The sequence below is a fragment of the Onychomys torridus genome, chromosome 14 (genome assembly GCF_903995425.1).
Source record: "Onychomys torridus chromosome 14, mOncTor1.1, whole genome shotgun sequence".
In the NCBI taxonomy this organism is placed as follows: Eukaryota; Metazoa; Chordata; class Mammalia; order Rodentia; family Cricetidae; genus Onychomys; species Onychomys torridus.
The window spans coordinates 51,627,677-51,646,159 of record NC_050456.1 but is presented as its reverse complement, the minus strand read 5'-3'; the positions used below and the strand labels follow the sequence as shown (position 1 = coordinate 51,646,159).

At 44.9% G+C, this 18,483-nt stretch overlaps 1 protein-coding gene across 6 annotated transcripts in view; it reads right to left on the bottom strand.

Moving 5' to 3' along the window:
* The window catches only part of Rgs6 (regulator of G protein signaling 6), a 529,306-nt gene that overhangs the window by 83,366 nt on the left and 427,457 nt on the right, over positions 1-18,483 (bottom strand). For all 6 annotated transcript variants that reach the window (XM_036205684.1, XM_036205688.1, XM_036205689.1 and 3 more), the window contains 6 exons: positions 15,534-15,598; positions 11,796-11,872; positions 8,611-8,692; positions 7,148-7,222; positions 5,154-5,252; positions 4,101-4,162 (listed from right to left, as the gene is read on the bottom strand). In XM_036205684.1, coding sequence (XP_036061577.1) covers positions 4,101-4,162; positions 5,154-5,252; positions 7,148-7,222; positions 8,611-8,692; positions 11,796-11,872; positions 15,534-15,598 — 460 coding nt within the window. The remainder of the gene's footprint in view (positions 1-4,100; positions 4,163-5,153; positions 5,253-7,147; positions 7,223-8,610; positions 8,693-11,795; positions 11,873-15,533; positions 15,599-18,483) is intronic.

Below are 18,483 nucleotides of genomic sequence, written 5' to 3'. Positions count from 1 at the left end.
CCCCCCATACAACAATAAACAAAATAATAAAACAAACAAACAAATAACCCACCCCCACCCCCACCCCGGGGGAAAAAAAAAACAACTCAACATGTAAAAATTTGAGCCAGAGACTCAAAACACAGTACTTTAGGGCCATTTTTTGGAAGCCATGTGTGGCATCTCCTAAGATCAGAGACTTAATCTAAAGGACTTTCTAAGCAAAATGCAAACACACTGGCTTGAGTTATCCAGAAAAAATGAGCCGAAGAAAGGCAGTGTTCTTTCTTTAGGAAGGCAAGTTTGTACGACATATTCAAGGAAGATGATCACTTTAAATAGTTAAGATACAAGTTGCTGTGTTGATGAGTATTTATCTGGGAAGTTAATTTGTATATATGGGGATTGTTATTTCTGAATGGGAAAAGGGTTACACATTTAAGACGTGCAAGAAGCAGCCTGGGAGACACGGATGATGACATGTCAGGGACATTCAGACACTGTTGGGGACAATAGACAGACTATTTGAAACTGAAACGAACTGAGAAAATCTAAAGAGCCAGTCCCCTTATCTGTGACCCCTCCCTCCTGGAAGACAAGAAGCTGAATGGAGTGTATGCAAGGTAGAAAGGCAGAACTGTATAGGCTATGAGCGTCAGCACTAGCCTGGGGCAGCCTGCGGGCTGTCTGAATGAGAGTCAGAGAGAGAGAGAGAGAGAGAGAATTGTATTAACACAAAACTGTCATCTTCAAGGCCAGCCTCCCTCTTCCTTGGAGCACCATGCATCCAGTTCACTGCATCTCATATACCTGAATGTGGCTCCTGTCAAAAGTACTGTGAATCACCACACTGGAAAATGACCAGGTCCTTCCTAGTCACTGCGGAGGGACCTGAGTGCCAAGGACTGGAGCCAGCCCTTGAGTGTGCGCTCCCTCATTAACCCACTTGCTTTAACCATCTTCCCCTGGTTTAACCACCACCGCTATCTCCTCTTCCAAAGAAGTAAAAGCAGGGAGAGATGGAGCATCTTGCTTCATTGAGAACACAGGGAATGGCCAAGGCAGGGGATGCCAACCTTGACAGCAGGTTCCAGACAGCCCTGACTGCTGTGTTCCCTTGCAGTTGGCTGAAGGGTTTAGTCCCACCCCACTTCTTGCTTTTTCAGAACTGGGCCACCTATACCACCAGCAACAGCTTCTCTCTCACCTCTTGGGTTCTTAGGCAACTAAGTGGAAAAAAAAAGGGCAGGGACCTTTCCCCGGGGGGGAAGTGGGGGCACGATTTTAATTACCACTTGTCACCTGGAGCAGGCTCAGGGAAACCAGATCCAGAATGGGACTGTGTGGCTCACCTGAGAGAGCTCAGTTTTCACCTCTGGACAGCTGCCAGTGCTACCTCTCTGGCCCCTCCCCACAGAGCGCAGCAGCTGACAGGCCAGGCTTGGAGGCTTGGGTGGCTTTATCTCCAGCGAGCAGCCAGCTGCTCTCCCTCTGCTCTCTCTGGGAATTTCCTTGTGGCTTTCATGAAAGCCCTCATGTAGCATTGAAGAGTTTTCAGGTATTGCTGCCTGGGATAAAATCCAGCCGCTGTTGGGGTTGGACCCCTAGAAGGTGCTATCTGGGGAGCTGTGGTTGGACTAAGCCCTCATGGGAGCACCTCTCAAGTGTAATTAGACGTGCCAGCTGGGGCTCCTTCCAGACAGCCAGTAAACAAACAGTGGGACCTGCCAGACCTGCCAGACTCTCTTTCTTTTCTTCATATCACCTATGTCATCCTGAGTGGTCTCTCAAAATGGCTGGTTCAGGCTTCTCCTCATACCCCAAAGTTAAGGCAAAGGGAGTTCTCAGGCCTGTGCACCTACAAGGGTGTCACCAGAGCCCTAGACACCAGATTAGTCCACTTAAAGCTCAAAGTACAGCTTGCTTGGTTCTCCTCTGGAACCACTGAGTCCACACACACCTAGGGCTGGGGTTTGGGGATTTCTGTTGCTTAGCTCTCTGTTCTAGCCTCAGGACACTGGCCTTGGGCATGTGAACCTGACTAAAGATGCTCTGTGTACACTCTGTCCTCTGAGCCCTTCCAAGCCAGACCTTACCATGCATACAGACCCTGAACCATGCTAAGTCAGCCATTTCTGTGCCTTGGCATTCCTCACCACCCATGGCACAGGAAAGCTGAGACCACTTCACCTGCTTTGCTCTTGGCCACTCTTTGGGAGGGGGCAAAGGTAGCCTCATTGAGAAGGAATAAGTATTTTCAGAGCCTAGTGAGCTGGCTGGAAGTCCCGCATTTTGACAGTGGCGATGAGAAGTGAGTCTGTAGCCTGCAGCTGGCCAGACCTAGGACTTCGGAGTAATTGCTATCGATGTAGTAAGCCCCTGCCACCATCAGAGGCATTTATGCATTAGAGAGCACAGGAACAGCATCTTTCTCAATGGGGTCGATTTTGCTGTCCCCTTGCACATTTGGCAATGCCTTGAGACACTGTTGGTTGTCACAATGGTGAGGTGGCACTACTGGCCTCTAGTGGACAGAAGTTACAAATACTGTTTTATCTTATATTGCACAAGACATTAAAAATGCAAACACTTGTCTGGCCCAGAATGTCAATAACTAACTCCATTTTTAAGAGTACCAACAGGATAGAAAGATGGCTCAGCTATTAAGAACATGCACTATGTGTGTAGAGAACCCCAACTGGGTTTCTAGCACCCACGCTGGGCAGCTAACAACCACCTATACTTCCAGCTCCAGGGAACCCAATGTTTTCTTCTAGCTTCTGCAGAAAGCTGCACTCACATGCATATTTCCCCCCCAACACACACACAAGCACTCACAACTAAAAATAAAAAAGTATCTTTATGAATACAAATAGACTGGACCTGTAGGGGGGATCCCAGTTCCTCAGGAGACTGAGCCAGGAAGATTCTGAGATCAAGGCCTGCCTGAACTATAGAGAGAGTTCAAAGACATTCCAGGTAACTTAATGAGATCCTCATCTCAAAAAAAAAAAAAAAAAAAAAAAAAAAGTAAACAGAGATCTTGGGATATAGGCTAGTAGTAGATTGCTTGCTCATAGTTTGTGAGATTCAAATCCTAATACCAGAATAACAACAAATATGTAAGAGGGAGTACATACATACACATACAAGACACATGCAAGTAGACATATACGACGCCATAAGCCCAAACCCACAATGTCCTTGGTGTCCCAAGCACAGCAGTAATCCAGGCTTTGGATTTGGGGTTGGGGTTTTCTAAGTTCCCATTTGTCATTATTTATTCAGAAAGAAGATGCAGCTTAACCCAGGGGCCAGCAGAGAGAGCCTTAGTGGTAGGTCACACAGCCAGTATCCTGTATAATCTAAACTTAAAGGACTCAGTTTACCTGATATGCAAAACATACTAAGGCCTGACTTATACCCTGGATCCCTTCCAAAATTGGGCGGTGCATTAACAGCATTCTAGGAATGAACAAGTATTAAGTTCTGGCTGTCTGATTAGATTCATTCCATACAGAATCCCCAGGTGGTCTCTTTACTGAAGTGTTCAAAAACAGACCATTTAGTTGATAAAATAGATCTCCCACAGGGTATCGGAGTGGAACCAGCTCCAGTGTGGAGGCACAGTCCAGGGGCTGCTGCAGAAGCCAGGCCTCAGGGCCAGCTATTTTCTGCACAGTTCACTCAGTGCCGTCCAGTGGTTGATGGTATGTGGAGGAGGAACACTTCTCCGGGATCTAGTCCTCTGCTGTTTATGTGGCCAGTACCTCAAAGGGACACATGACGTCTTTCCCCTATAAAATGAATCTGGGCATTTTACAGCTGAAAAGGGCATGATTCCATTTGATTCAAAGGACTGAAGACAAAGGCCCATGATGGAGATTTTTAAAGGCATTCTTCCCTGATTGATAAGGTCCAAAGGTGGAAGCTTAAGCAAGAGAGCATGTCTTGCGTAAAGGAGGCCTGCTATCTTAGCTATGCTCACACAGGCTTTACACATCAGATTTAAGGAGTATCTACAGCCCCACTCTTGAAGCTGAACACACTTGTTGAGGAGAACCCTGTGACATTTCCCTTTATAAAATATGCACATGGCAATTCCATTGGGGGAAGCATACCTTTCAGCCACTTTGGACATTTTCAAACAATGTCTGTCAATCTGTGCGTTCAAAAATGATATCTGGTGGAAAGAGAGAACATGGGTGCTGAGGCCAAAACAGAACTTGATTTCCCTTCATCCCACGAACTCAAATCCTGCAGTCACACCGAGGTCTGAGCACCTCCTCAGACAACACCCCCACCCTGTAGCTGGAACTCCTACAACCAGTTTGCCCTTTTGGAAATCCCTGCCACACTGAAGATTCGAATACAATTTAGCTTACATCTAATTTTCACCTGTTCATAACTATCATTTAATCTTTACTTTCCCCCCAAATTTTCCACTCAAAGGACAGCATGAAGTCTCCAAAGCTTGGCAACAGAATGGACAGACAATATGTATACTATAAAAATCTTTGTTGGCACTATGCCCCAGCAACAGTTCTTCTGCCTGGTTTCCATGTGTAAACTGCACCCATGTATTGTTGGTGTCTGACTAGAAACATTGAATAGCTATTTTGCATCTGTCTGTTTCTTTCTTCCCACCTAACCGTAAGCTTGTCAAGGAAAGGCATTTCAAGTTACTCCTTTGCCCAACCCCTGTGAGAAGCCAGGAAGGCATAATAAAGAGTAGGCTTCAGAAGGGAGCAATGCCTTCAGCCACTCTGTTACCTGGCTTCCTCATCATGACAGAAAATAATATGTAACTAAAGGGTGCTGCAATGACTTTGGGATGGGGCTCTCTTTATTCTTATGCGTTCTCTTTGAGTCTTAGAAATATACAGGGAGTAATCTTGAACTGGTGCACTCTGGAAATTCATTATAATGTTGAGTTCTCAAGGATGGGACATTCACCTCTCCTCTAGTTCCCACAGCAGGCAGTGGGAGACCTTCACCTCAAAAGTCAGCACGCCAATGGGAGAGCTCAGTCACACCCCTTTTAATAACTGCTAGAGAAGCTTGGTGGAGAATTTCTCTAGCTTTTGGGAAGTGTGACACACAGATCAAGTCATCCAACAGCTGGGTCCTGCTGTCCATGGATCACACTAGGAGTGCCACACCCACTCACTCACCTGTTTTCGAATGTCATCCTTTGTTGTTTTTCTGATTGGCTGGCTTGGTATGTGCACTGGACTCTGTGACTGGGACTCTTCAGTCACACCATACACTGACTAGAAGAAGAAGCAAAAATCCAAATCACACACCCTCAGTGTTGTGGGCGGATCAGGAGCTAAACCATCATCTCATTCTTTCAACTGTCTTGGTGGCATCCAGCCTCTGGCCTGTTTGCATTTCTCCTGTGGTAGACTTCTTGAGGGACCAAATCCTTTTTGGGTTACATCAGCAGGAAAAATCCTTCATTTCCTTGAGGAAATGGTCTCCTTGTGTAGCATTGTTTCTCTTAACAGCCCAGAGGCCAACTAACTTCAAAGATCACTCGGGGGTCCTCCATAGAAAAGTACATGGCTGAACCCCACCCCAGACGGACTGACTCGGGATTCTCATGGGTGGATTTGGGAGTCTGTACTTTAAACAAATACCCCAGGTGATTTGGGGTCAACACTGAGCTCAAGAACATAGCTGAAAGGTACATTAAAAATTTCCCTATGGGTTTCCTGCTGGTCAGCAGATGTCATGCCCACCTGGTGTAACAGTGAGGTGCCAGGCTTCCTGACTAGTGCTCCTTCTAAGTTAAGCAGTTTTCTGGCCTCAGTTTCTATACAAGTCCACAGTTATGGCTGCTGTCAAGTTGTTCATGGTGTTATAATCAGGGAAAGAAACAGCCCTGAAGGACATGCAACTATACAATCACAAGGGCTCAGATGACTACACAGAGCTTCATAAAATTCTGGAATATTAGAATTAGGGGTCCTTAAAGACTAAGTAAGAACAGTTATAACTAGAGGTTTAAAACACAGCACAGTGGGTATTGTTATTTACCCAATGAACAAATTACATAAGTAAACTCAAGAAGTACGTACCTGGGGTTTCAGTCTCTCTGTGTCTGTCTGTCTGTCTGTCTGTCTGTCTCTCTCTCTCTCTCACACACACACACACACACACACACACACACACACACACACACACACACACTAATTCCTCTCTAAAAATCTGAAATCCTCCTAAATCTCAAATCCCAAATCCCACAAGAGGAAAATTCTACACCTCATCTCATGGAATAGGTTCTGATCAGAACCCAGGACCATTGGAAATATTATGTACTATTATCTTTGGGCTATGTACTTAAGATGGATATGAAACAAGTGAGTTTTATACTCAGACTTGGGTCCTACCCTCTAAGCTTGATAGGCATATTCGAGTATTCCAAACATTGAAACACTTCTGATCTGAAGAGCTCTGGATTCATACTTGGTCATTATGTGACTTGGGGACATGTGGGCACATACTCTAACCTTCTGAAATTAGTGTTAAGAGCACAGCCATGTTCTCCTGTAGCATGGTCTTTGGAGAGGGCAAACGTATTGATGGAGGTAGTCTGAGTATGGTCTCCATGGGGATGCTGTGGCCACTACCCGTTTTAGTCTAGTGAAATACAAGGAATTCTGGGGTCATTCAAAGTAGGGCAAGATAGCGATGTGGATTTTGACAATTTAGCTCTATTTAAACTCTCCCATTTGCTTCTAAGAACCAAGCCCTTTGTGCCTGCAGGCTCGTCTATGTTTTATTCTAGTTCTTTCTTTTCTTCACCACAGCCTCCCCAGAGCCAGTGGCTGCTTACTCTTTGTCTCAGGGGACCCTGCTTATATAAAGCCTCTGGGGAGCCACACTCTGTCTTAGCTGCACCTCCAGGGGCTCCTGCACTTTCCCATTTTTCCTAACACAGCACAACAGTCCCGTTGCCTGTGCTCTGGTTTCATTCTCTTCAAGACTGTGGGATCCCGAGATCTGGAACTCCACCTCAACAATTTGTCTGGTACTTAGAATACACCAGGCACCCAACAAATATTTCTAGAATTTATGAATAAAATGATTTCAAAAGATAAAGTGCAAGCAGAATGACAAACTAGCCCCACCAGGAAGTGGTAATTCAACCAAACCAGCGAACCTTTTTAACCTTTTGAGGATTCTTCAAACGTCGACATTTTCTGATATCCATTTCCGTTGTGTTCACACAGCCTGGCTGAGAGGGAAAAAAAATAGTATAAATTACTAAGTGAAAATTATGCTTCCAATTGAATCTGAGCAATACCATCAGACCTAATCCTTCCCTTTGCAGCTAATGCATAATATTTTTCTCTTGCCATAATGCATGTTCCTGTGTGGAGTTCTCACCAGAAATACAAAATATGACCTTATACTCAGGATTCCTTATAGAGGGTCTAATATGCATTTCTGCCATCAAACCTATGTTTCAAGTGGCCACAGTGCTTTGAGCATAGCCTTTGTTGTATTACATCTCTAACCATCTGAAAAAAAAAAAATTCCCATGCCAGGACAGGCAGGATTTGTTGTTGTTGTTGTTGTTGTTGTTATTGTTGTTTTGGTATTGTTGCTTTTAATCAGTTTTTAGGAAGGCTGAAATAGTCTGTTCATTTTCAATTCCATTTCCCGGGGGCAATTAGGATCTGTTTTAATAATGTGAAATCAGAGACACAGTCAAGCTTCATTCTGTACTGATTTGTGAATTCATCTACTTGCTGAATTTTCTTTGCAACGTGCAAATCAATGTTCTCAGAGTGTAATGACCATTTACAGACTTGTGGAGAAGAGCAATAATTTTGAGTCACCCTACATAACCATGCCTAGATGAGGCTGAACAGGGAGAAGCTCTGCCTTCCTATTCCACTACATAAAGCAGCCTTTAGAGGGCTTATTTGGTGCCAGGCTTTCTACATTTTTGTGTTCATCTTGGTGACTTTTCCATTTTCAGGCGTCTGCAAGCAGGGCATTGTGTAATGTTCTAAAGGTGAAGATGACTCCGATGTGCCACAGGTGAAAACAGAATGGCTGTGATCTGGCCTGAACTACATACAGTTCTGCCAGTTGTGGGTTCAATACAGTGAATCAGAATCATATATTAAATATAGTGTCTTCACACAAATATGGAGATCAAAATATGTGAACAGTTTCTGGAAGGAAGTTAGCTCACCCAGGAGCAATTCTTCAATATTCATTAACTCAGAGTTTTCAAAGACTTTATAGACACTAACTACTGTAGATGACAAGGCTTAACAGTATATGAAAAGAATATCTTAAGATTTGGGGCTTAATGGTGGCAGACATGAACATTGCTAATCTGGAGGAATGGAGACTTTGGGACTCCAAAATTCCTCTCTTGCATTCCCATTGTTTCCCCATTTCCAGTCCTACATTTTTCCCAGTGTATAATTTTTAAAAGATGGAACTGACATCCCCCCAGAAGATCTACGGAGAGAATATGAAGGAATGGAAAGAGCAATCTCACAAAGCTTAGCAACTATCTTAAGGAAGAGTCACTTGGTCACTAAAGACAGTCCTAAAGAATGAATGGGCAGATCCAGCGCAGGGAACCAAGCAGAACTTCCTCACCACTGGCCTGTGGACATCCCAAAAGGCCCGTTCTTGACTATCCAAAATTTTCCTTTCTGTCTTATCCTTTTTCCGATCAATCCTGAAAGAGTAAAGAGAGGAAGTGAGAAGTGTTTGTACTTTTTTCTCTGCTGTCTCCTCAGCTCTTCTGATCCTAGGGGCTAAGGTTGAACCTAAGACTATTGCCCCCCATGTGGCCCCTCACAACCTCCAAACGTGGCAAGAGCTTGTTTTAGGTTGGATTATGAGCTATCATTTGTGAGCCATGAACACAATAAGCAGGCAGGAAGAGTAGGCAGAAACAGAGTTGCCTACAAGAGGTATTAAGATCTGGGTTACTAAGGACCGAATTCTCCATCGGTCTGCCCCTACTCCAGAGCCAATTCTGCCTGTGTGACTTGATAAGAAAGGACACTGCCACCTGTTTGCCAATGCTTCATCTCAGACATGAAAGTGTAAACAGCAGTTAAAATGTCTGTAAAATACTCCAATTATGTGTTTTGAGAGTCATTTAAACCATCTGTGTGGTGGTATTGTGTTCCCCAAAATATTGTGCACCTTAATAAACTTATCTGGGGTCAGAGACAGAGCAGCCACAATATTAAACATAGAGGATAGGCAGTGGTAGCACACGCCTTTAATCCTAGCATTCCAGAGGCAGAAATCCATCTGTTCAAGGATACAGCCAAGCATGGTGACTCATGCATGCCTTTAATCCCAGAAAGTGAACCTTTAATCCCAGGGAGTGATGGTAGTTAACAGAAAGATATATAAGGCGTGAGGACGAGAAACTAGGAGCATTTGGCTGGTTAAGCTTTTAGACTTTGGAGTAGCAATTCAGCTGAGATTCATTTGGATGAGGACACAGAGGCTTCCGGTCTGAGGAAACAGGATCAGCTGAGGAACTGGCGAGGGGAGGTAGCTTCTCTGATCTTCCAGCATTCACCCCAATACCTGGCTCCAGGTTTGTTTTTATGAATAAGAACTGTTAAGATTCCTGCTACAATCTGGATTTCTAAAGGCATAGTAGTGGCCCTAGCCTGTGACAAGACCCCAGTGACAAATATCACCAGCCTCAGTTGGGAAAGGCACCAACTGCAGTAGGGAAATTATTAATGGCAAAGCCAGATTCTGTATGTTCTGATCGGGAGCCCACAAGAAGAACCCCCCCCCCCCCAAGCATGTATCATTTCACATCATCTAAGTAAAAAGCAACTCGGATTAATTGCCATGTGATTTGTGGTTCTCCGCTCTCTTGGGAGCCCTTTAGTTTACTGGACTGAAATAAACCCATAACCACCCTGTGGTTCTTGTGATAATTGCTGTGTGCTTAAATGGCCCACAATTATTATATAATCACAGAGTTAATCAGAAAAGTTAATGGAGAAAAGCCACATATGTACGAAGGGACAGTATTCCCCTCCCCTTTATAGCTTGATGCCGTTGGATTCTGGGAGAGCTAATCCATGCTTCTCTTTGCTTCCCAGTGACGTGTGAGCATCTAGATACTGCCTCAGTCCATCCAGACCTGAGCACCTCTTCCCACCGGCTCTCCCACCTTTTACTTCCCAGATGGTCTCCTGCAGTCACTGTTAGGACCTAGTATCTGGTGTCTGCCTTCCCTTGGGGACATCTGGGAATACTGCGTTGGGAAAGAACCAGCAGGTGGCTGGCATCATGGACAGGGGAAAGGCAGAGATGACGGCGGGATGGTGACACAATGATGGCATGCAGGCTGCTGGACCAGATGGCCTCAGTTCATTTCCAATGGTGACCATTGGTGACCTAACTCACCCACACCCCCCAAATCTGACCCTAGGTGTTGAGTGGGGCCACCCCCAGAGCATGAAAGGGCTTCTTGGAAGCTGTGTGGGGCCTGTACACCTACAAGGGGTTCTCAGAGACAAGGTCCCTCCTCCTTCCAGCTTAGCCTCCTTCCCACCCCTCTTCTGTCCTCCTTTGCCTATTGGCACTGCTGGCTAAGCTAGATACCATCCGTGTGAGGAAAAAGGGAGATCCTATCATAGCAATTCCATGTCCCAGAATTCCATGGGCCTAGGTGACAACTCTGTTTATGGGCTGGGGGTGGGTGGGTGGGGTGGGGCATTCATTCCCCATGTTTCATGCTTCCTTAAGCAATCTCCATTCTGTTCCACCTCTTGTGCCCTTTGAGGAAGATGAATGAGCTAACCTACTGGGAGATTGGAAGGGAGGAAATGAGAAAACTCAAACTGGTCCTTCTGGGTTAGCCCAAGCTCAGGATATCAGCTCTCTGAGGTAAGCTTATGGGGCGAGTCAGCTCTGTTCCGGCAGAGTGATCCTGTAGATACCCACCTCTGCCCAGGAAAGACACAGCTCCTAAGCCATGCCTCATGACGTAGCTTCAGCACTGAACCCAGAAGTCTAAATTCTGTGCCTTATGTTTCCATTAGTTTTCAGCTTCATTACTATATGGAAGATGACGAGAGTGAACTTCCCTCTCTTCTGAGATAAATACAAGGCCCCCCATAGGCTTCTGAGCACTTGGTCCCAAACATTGGAGCTGTTTGGGGGGGAGTGTGATGTCAATAGAAGGTGGGGCCTGTAGTGGAAGTGGGTCCCTTGGGGGCAGGCCCTTGGAGGCATAGCCTAGACCTGCTTCTGGTCTAGCTTCCTCAGCTTCCTGATAATCCACCATGTAAGTAGCCACTGCCACACACTCCCACGACCATACCACATCTTCCACCATGACATAGCAAACCCCCATCCCCAAACGACACTCCCAAGTAAACCTTTCTTCTTTGAAGTTATCACAGTATTGAGAAACGTAACTAAGGTACCCTCCTCAAGTTTCAACACATTATCTTGTGGACTCAAGGCCTGTAGCTTTACAGTGCCCCTGGCCTGGGGTTTTCCAGTCTCTGAGCGCAGACATCTTATGGAAATCTCTGGGCAAACAGGTGCATTTTTCGGTTCTGCATTTGACAGGATTCTCTTTGTCTGATGAAATTGTCCTAGCAAGACCTCAGTTCTAGCCGTGAAACCTGTTCATGAGGGTCTTCCTATTATTTATTCAGTCTCTCCTGGGGGTTGAGAGAGACCAATTTGGGTAGAAACCTCACTTTGGCCACCACACCCTTACAGCACCTCCAGAGAACTCTAGAGAGTTCTTTCCTCTCCCAGAAGTCCCTGTTGCATCCACCTACTTCACTTGTGCCTCTGCTTGCATAAAGATGAATTCCCACTTCCTTGCAAAGGCCCTCTGGAGTCTTGCCAAATTTTCCTGGTGAGAAATAAAAACCAGTAAGAAGGTATTAATCATCATAAGCTAATATACCGACGTCCATGCTTATCACAAGACAGCCATCTTTTTTGGTTCCCTCCCATCAAAATAGCAGTGTCTCATACTAAAGCTGGTGGACATGAACCCAAATTTGACTTTGCACCAGGCCCAATTGAATTGCTTAACTCTTAATGTTCATTTATAACATTAAGTTTGAAGTCCCTGGTTCACCCTGATTCATCTCTTCTTGGGTGTTATTTTGAGAACACAAGTCACATAAAGCTTGATATAGAGGCTACTGGAAATGTTGACTGGTCTCTGTTGGGGAAAGAATGTCAGGGTCATTCCAGAGCAAAGCTTGGGATGGAACTCTTGAGTATAATTCTTCCAGTGGGGAGCTGGGGAGGCTACAGGAAAGGGGAACCTAGAGTGCTTTACATGGGTACTTTCTAAGATCAGGATTCAGAAGTAGACCGAAGAGTGACTGTTTATGATGTTCATGGAAGGGGAAAAAAGTCAGAAACATAAAAAGAAAGGAAGAAAGGAAGGAAGGAAGGAAGGAAGGAAGGAAGGAAGGAAGGAAGGAAAGAAGAAAGGATCATCCTCCATCTAGGACCATCTTTAGAGGGAAAGGGGAGAGATGTTTTTCTCTCAGCCTGTAGACTTTTCTACTGGAGCCTCAGGACAATGAGAAGAGGCGTTTGACAGACCTCTAATGATCTCCCTAATTCTGATTAATGCAGGACTGGAGCCTGTATTATGGCATGTATTTCCATAGAGCTCATGCCAACACTAATTGATTACCCTCATTAGTAGGTTATTAATATAAAAAAAAGCCCTGTTTAAGGAACATACAAATTTGCACTAAGGTTTGGGGAACAACTGCTTTTAAAGGAACTATTCCTTTGACACTTGCACTGTCTGTAGGAAGTCTGGCTGGTGATACCTGAATGTCAATCACTCAGGGAAGCACTGATCTATGACTCTGTCATGCTGTGGAATACTAGGCAGCTATTAAGATGGCAATCTAGTTAGTATTACTAACATAGAATGATTCCCTAGATGTTACAGTCTGTGATTAGAAGGAATAGTTAAAAAAAAAAAACTATATATAAAAAAACTTAGTGGGAGAATCATAGGTAATTTTCTCTCTTGTTTATGCTGTTTGAATTTTTGTTTCCTACAAAGAATATATGAAGCCAGAACATTTTAATAAAGTTAGTATGCTTTAGAAACAAAATGCATTTGTAGTTTCTGAGCATTTTTATGAAGAACTTAATCTTGGAAAAAAAAAAAACACTCTTTGTGCTGTATGCTTTACAAATATCAAAACAGACCACTGTGGGGCAAAAGACCTGAAAACTGAATAAAACACACCAGAAGTTGATGTGCCATTTCTGTGTGATATATTCCCTAAGATATAGAAACCCGGGCAAGAACAACAGAAGATCCGGGAACCTTACTGACATGCTAGGGAAGTCACGTGGTCATAGTAAAGCTGTTTGCCTTGGGCATGCAGCAAGAAAAACAGCCAGTTGCAAAGAGAAGTGATATGGCTATTTGGGACATCAGGACACACAGGTAGGACCTGTAAAGAGTCACAGACACACTGTTGCAGGTTAGGAGACAATCACACAGGATGGTCCAACATGCGATGTGATATGCAAACATTAACCAGATCCTGAGCTCCTAGGCAATCCCCTAGCATCCTTCTCTACTCTGCCTCCCAAACACAAGTCTGTGATACCAACAGGCTCAAAGAAGGCAGCATGCCATGTCTAAGCCCTGCTCTCCACTGGCTATGCTTTTACCTTTGGGTGGTGGTGAGGAGAGCCATGGTCTAGTTGACTGGCTAGATTTGGGCATGGGGACTCAGGAGAGGCAAAGCCTAGCAGAGAAGAGCCTCATTGTGTTTCTGAGGCAGATAGGGACCTTGGGAAGGTGGTAGGTCTGACAATGCTGTTGATACTCTAGTGTCAAGGAAAGATTCTTCACTATCCTTAACATTATCTCGTGTCCCCTAGCTGCCACTCTTTAGTTGGTTCAGTTCATCAACACCTGTACCACACATAGTATGCATGTGGGGAGTGTGGGGGGGGGTGGGGGGGAGGTACATGAACACATAACCAACTTCCCTGGTTCTCTGTGTTGCCTGTGAAATGTGGAGTGGGGGAAAGATTCTGCAACCAGAAGTTAAACACATATTCACAATGATAGGTGAATCTTTGTGTTTTTTTCCCTTCCAAACTCTGCCAAGTGGGTGGGCTAGACCAGAGTGAGGAGGTGGAATGTTTAATTCTTGCAAGGAAAGACATCTTATGGACAAAGATAGAGGAAGGTCAGTGGGCAGGGAAAAGAGACTTCCTTTGCCATGGGTGTCTTGTCTTGTTTTCTGGATGGAATTTTGTTCTTGGATTCTGTCTCTACTACTAAGCTCAGGAGAGGGATATAAAGGTGAAATTTAAAATTTTGACCTTAAACTTGTTGTACAGAATAACTGACAGTTTTCCTTCAGAAAAAAAAAATGTGAATGCCCAACACATGGATACAGTTACACGCTAGAATCAGGATTCAGGATAGTTCCATTACTTCTCCAAGTCCCTTGGGATATCTTTATGGTCATACCCCAACCCATCTATAACCATAGCTACTGATCTGTTTTCCCTCATGATATATGTGCTGTCTTTGCAAGAGTATCAAACAATAGGATGGATTGCTTAAGACTGGATTCTTTCACTCAACACGATGCTTTTGATACTTACCAAGTAGTGTATAATAAGAATCAATTCCTTTCTACTACAGAATACTATTCCATTGTATGGGTGTACCTAGTTAGTTAGGGTACTAACTAAGTACATCGCAGGATGTGCTTAGTAAGTTAGGTCTCACTTTGTCTATTAAGATGTATTTGGGTTGTTTTCAGCCTTGGGGCACCACATATAAAGCTAACACAGACAGTAGCATGGTAATTTTGATGTGAAATAGATTCTAATTTCTCTACTTGATTGCATGTGGTAACTGTATATTCAGCTTTATAAGTAATTGCCAAAACATGTACCATTTTCCCCATTCTCCCAGTAATAGAAAAGAACGTGCCCCACATGTTCACTGTCACTCAGCATCAGCCATACCTTCCATCTTAGCCATTCTAATAGGCGTAATGGCACCTCACCATGGATCCAATCTGTTTCTCAGATGGCTAAGGGTGTTGAACATCTTCTCCTGTGTTTATCTGTCAACTTTTGTCCTCTTTGGTGAAATAGCTGTATAAGTTCTGTACCCATCTTTATGCCGTTTACTTACTTATCTAGATTAAAGTATATATGAGACAGGGTCTCACCACATAGCCCAGGCTGGCACAGCCCAGGTTGGCCTCAAACTCACAATACTCCTGTCTCAGTTCCCTGGGTGCTGAGATTACAGGTATGTTCCACCAGGACCCACTTGAACAGTTTATTTTTAGCTGTGGGTGTTGGAGAGTTATTTATACAAGGATGCAATTTGACTGCCATGGCGAGAGGATCAATAAAGAAGGAACAGAGGAGACATCCTTCCTACCGCCTGGAAGGGAGTGCAGGGAGAAGAAGGGAAAACCCTGGGCTTCCACAAAGCTGCGGAGCGGACATTCCTCCCGCCCCGGCCTGGGAGTCACCGTACTCACTGCTTCGTAATCTGCCAGTTCCAGTCTCGCCTTGTTCTGCATTGTCCTCTTACAGAGGTAGATGGCTGCGGAAGAAGAGGAACCACCATGTAAAGCCAGCAGTGCCGTGGAATGGACCCAGTCACCCACTATGCTGGTTAGTTACATGTCAACTTGACATATGCTAAAGGCGGGGAGGGAACCTCAATGAAGAAAAGGCCTCCCCTAAGATTGGGCTGTACACAAGCTTGTAGAGCATTTCCTTAATCAGTGACTGATGGGGGAGAGCCCAGCCTTTTGTGGATGGTGCCATCCCCAGGCTGGTGGTCCTGGATTCTATAAGACAGCGGGCTGAGCAAGCCATGAGGGGCAAGCCAGTCAGCAGCACCTCTCTATGGCCTCTGCATCAGTTCCTGCCTCCAGGATCCTGTGCTATCTGAGCTCCTTTCCTGACTTTGTTTGATGATGAATAGCAATGTAGAAGTGTGAACCAAATGAACTCTTTCTTCTCCAATTTGTTTTTGGTCATGTGTTTCATCACAGCAATTGTAACCCTAACTAAGATAGCCACCTAGACCATGCCAATAAGCAGCTCACCTAGACCATGCCAATAAGCAGCTCACCTAGACCATGCCAATGAGCAGCTCACCTAGACCATGCCAATGAGCAGCTCACCTAGACCATGCCAATGAGCAGCTCACCTAGACCATGCCAATGAGCAGCTCACCTAGACCATGCCAATGAGCAGCTCACCTAGACCATGCCAATGGGCAGCTGTCCAAGAGGAACAGCTTTTCAAGTGGATGTCATCACCTCTGTCACCCCCCCTCCTTCCCTCTGCTATGCACTGAACACCCTCTGCCCAGTGTGACCTTTCACAAGCATGACCATGACCTGCATTGCATCCTCAGTGACAACAGAGGAGAGACAGTCTCTAGGGTGCAAACACCACGGCCCTTTATAATCCCATCTCGTCTTGTCAAACCTCCTCTCCTCTCTCCCACAAGCTTTACGAGGCCACCACTCTTAGCTCTGCATGCAGAGTGCCTTTCTTCAGGTACTATCCCTCTTGTGTCTTGAAACAGGGTCTCCCACTGGGGCACGGGGCTTGCTAATGAGTGCCAGGATCCTCCTTTCTCTGCCTCCCTAGCATGGGGTTTATAAGTGTGCCTCACCATACCCAGCTTTTCATGTGGGTGAGGGGCTGGAACTGAAGTCCCTCATACTCACACAGCAAGCATTTCACATTACATCACCGCCCCCCCTCAGTCCCACTGATATATTCCAGAGAGCATCCATATACCCTCAAGGACACAACCCAGTCTCACTGCATTCCCGTTAACTGGAGTGTCCCCTGCTTGAGGCTGAAGGCTCTTTAGGGACACAGGCTGTGTCTTACCCAGCTGCAGCCCTGCCCCTGAACCCCAGGCCTGTTTTGCCAGAGAAAGAGCAGAGAAAAGGAAGGACAATCTAGGCCTGTCCAAGGAAGAGTTCTTAGCCCCACATTGCCAGAATGTTCTTTCTCAAACACAACCTTCACCTTTCCTCTCTATCTCTGCTTCGTCAGTGCTGTCTTCCTTTTTAGTGCAAGAAGCAGAAGCAGGAGGTGACTATTGTGAGTGACCATGAGGATGGACCACAGCCTGGGCCTGCCCAGTGGCCTGCCACCTTTCTTATGCCCGCTAGGCAATGCCTTGCTGGTTCAAATGACTGACTTGTTTTTTTTTTTTTTTTCCTGGAAGCCTAAGATGCTGGGAACCCTGTGGCTAGCATCTTTCTTTCCAGTATGCCCACACTCCTGTATTCTACGGTCTGTGCCGACCAGGGCCAGCTGTGGGCTGTGGTTGTCCCCAAATCTGCTTATGTCAGTTCAGGTGTACTCATTATTTTAACAACAACAGCAACAACAACAACAACAACAACAACAACAACAACAACACAGACACACTCCAGACCTTTGGTCTGACTTTATGATTTTTCTGTTTAACAACAGTGGGGAAGCTGAATGGATGTACTAGAAACCACAGTTATGGATTGCACATTTTGCACATTTTTCATCATTTCCTAGGCTGGTGAGATGTGAAATGTCACTCTCTTGGGAGGCTGGGCAGTGGCAGCGAGCCATGGTGCCCACAAGCTCACTAGGGGAAAGAATTAATACCGTGCAGTGTGCCGAGTTGCTAAGTGAGGGATTCTGGTAGGTGGATGTGTATTTTGATGTGGGATATTTTCAGGTTACATTGGGAATATCAGGATATAACCTTGTCACACATTGAGGACTATCAGTACCAATGAAATTACTGTTAAAAGAAAGAGTGGTTGTGTCTCTGAAGAGATATCGCTAAATGGTTTGGAACTTGGAACAAGCTAATAAATCAAGAAAAGTTGACTGAGGTAATTGCTGGTGAATTTGTTACAGAGGAGGCATCTGGAAAAAAAAAAGCAATAAAATGTAGGAGAGGCCAATATTCACGTGGTTTAAAAAATTCTTAATGCAGCTTAATAATATTCAAACTGGATGGTTTATTTAAAAAAGAAACCTAACTCCTTGGGAGCTATAGTCAAAGAAAAGTCCTTGCTCTTACTATAGACTGCCATATGTCCCTTTGCATAACATATTCATCTAGAGCAGTGGTTCTCAACCTTCCTAAGGCTGCAACCCTTTAATACACATCCTCATATTGTGATGACCTCCAACCATAAAATTATTATTATTTTTGTTACTTCATAATGTTAGTTTTGCTACTGTTATGAATTATAATGTAAATTTGATGTGCAGAACATCTGATATGCGACCTCTAAAGGGGCTGTGACCCACAGGTTGAGAACTGCTGATCTAGAGGGCTTGAAGTACATGCCCACCATGTCTTCCAGGTGTAGCTGAAGAGTTTTCTCTGGGTCCCACCAAGCCCTGTCAGTCCGACAGCCCATTTATAAAATGAACACACAGATACTTATATTATTTAAACTG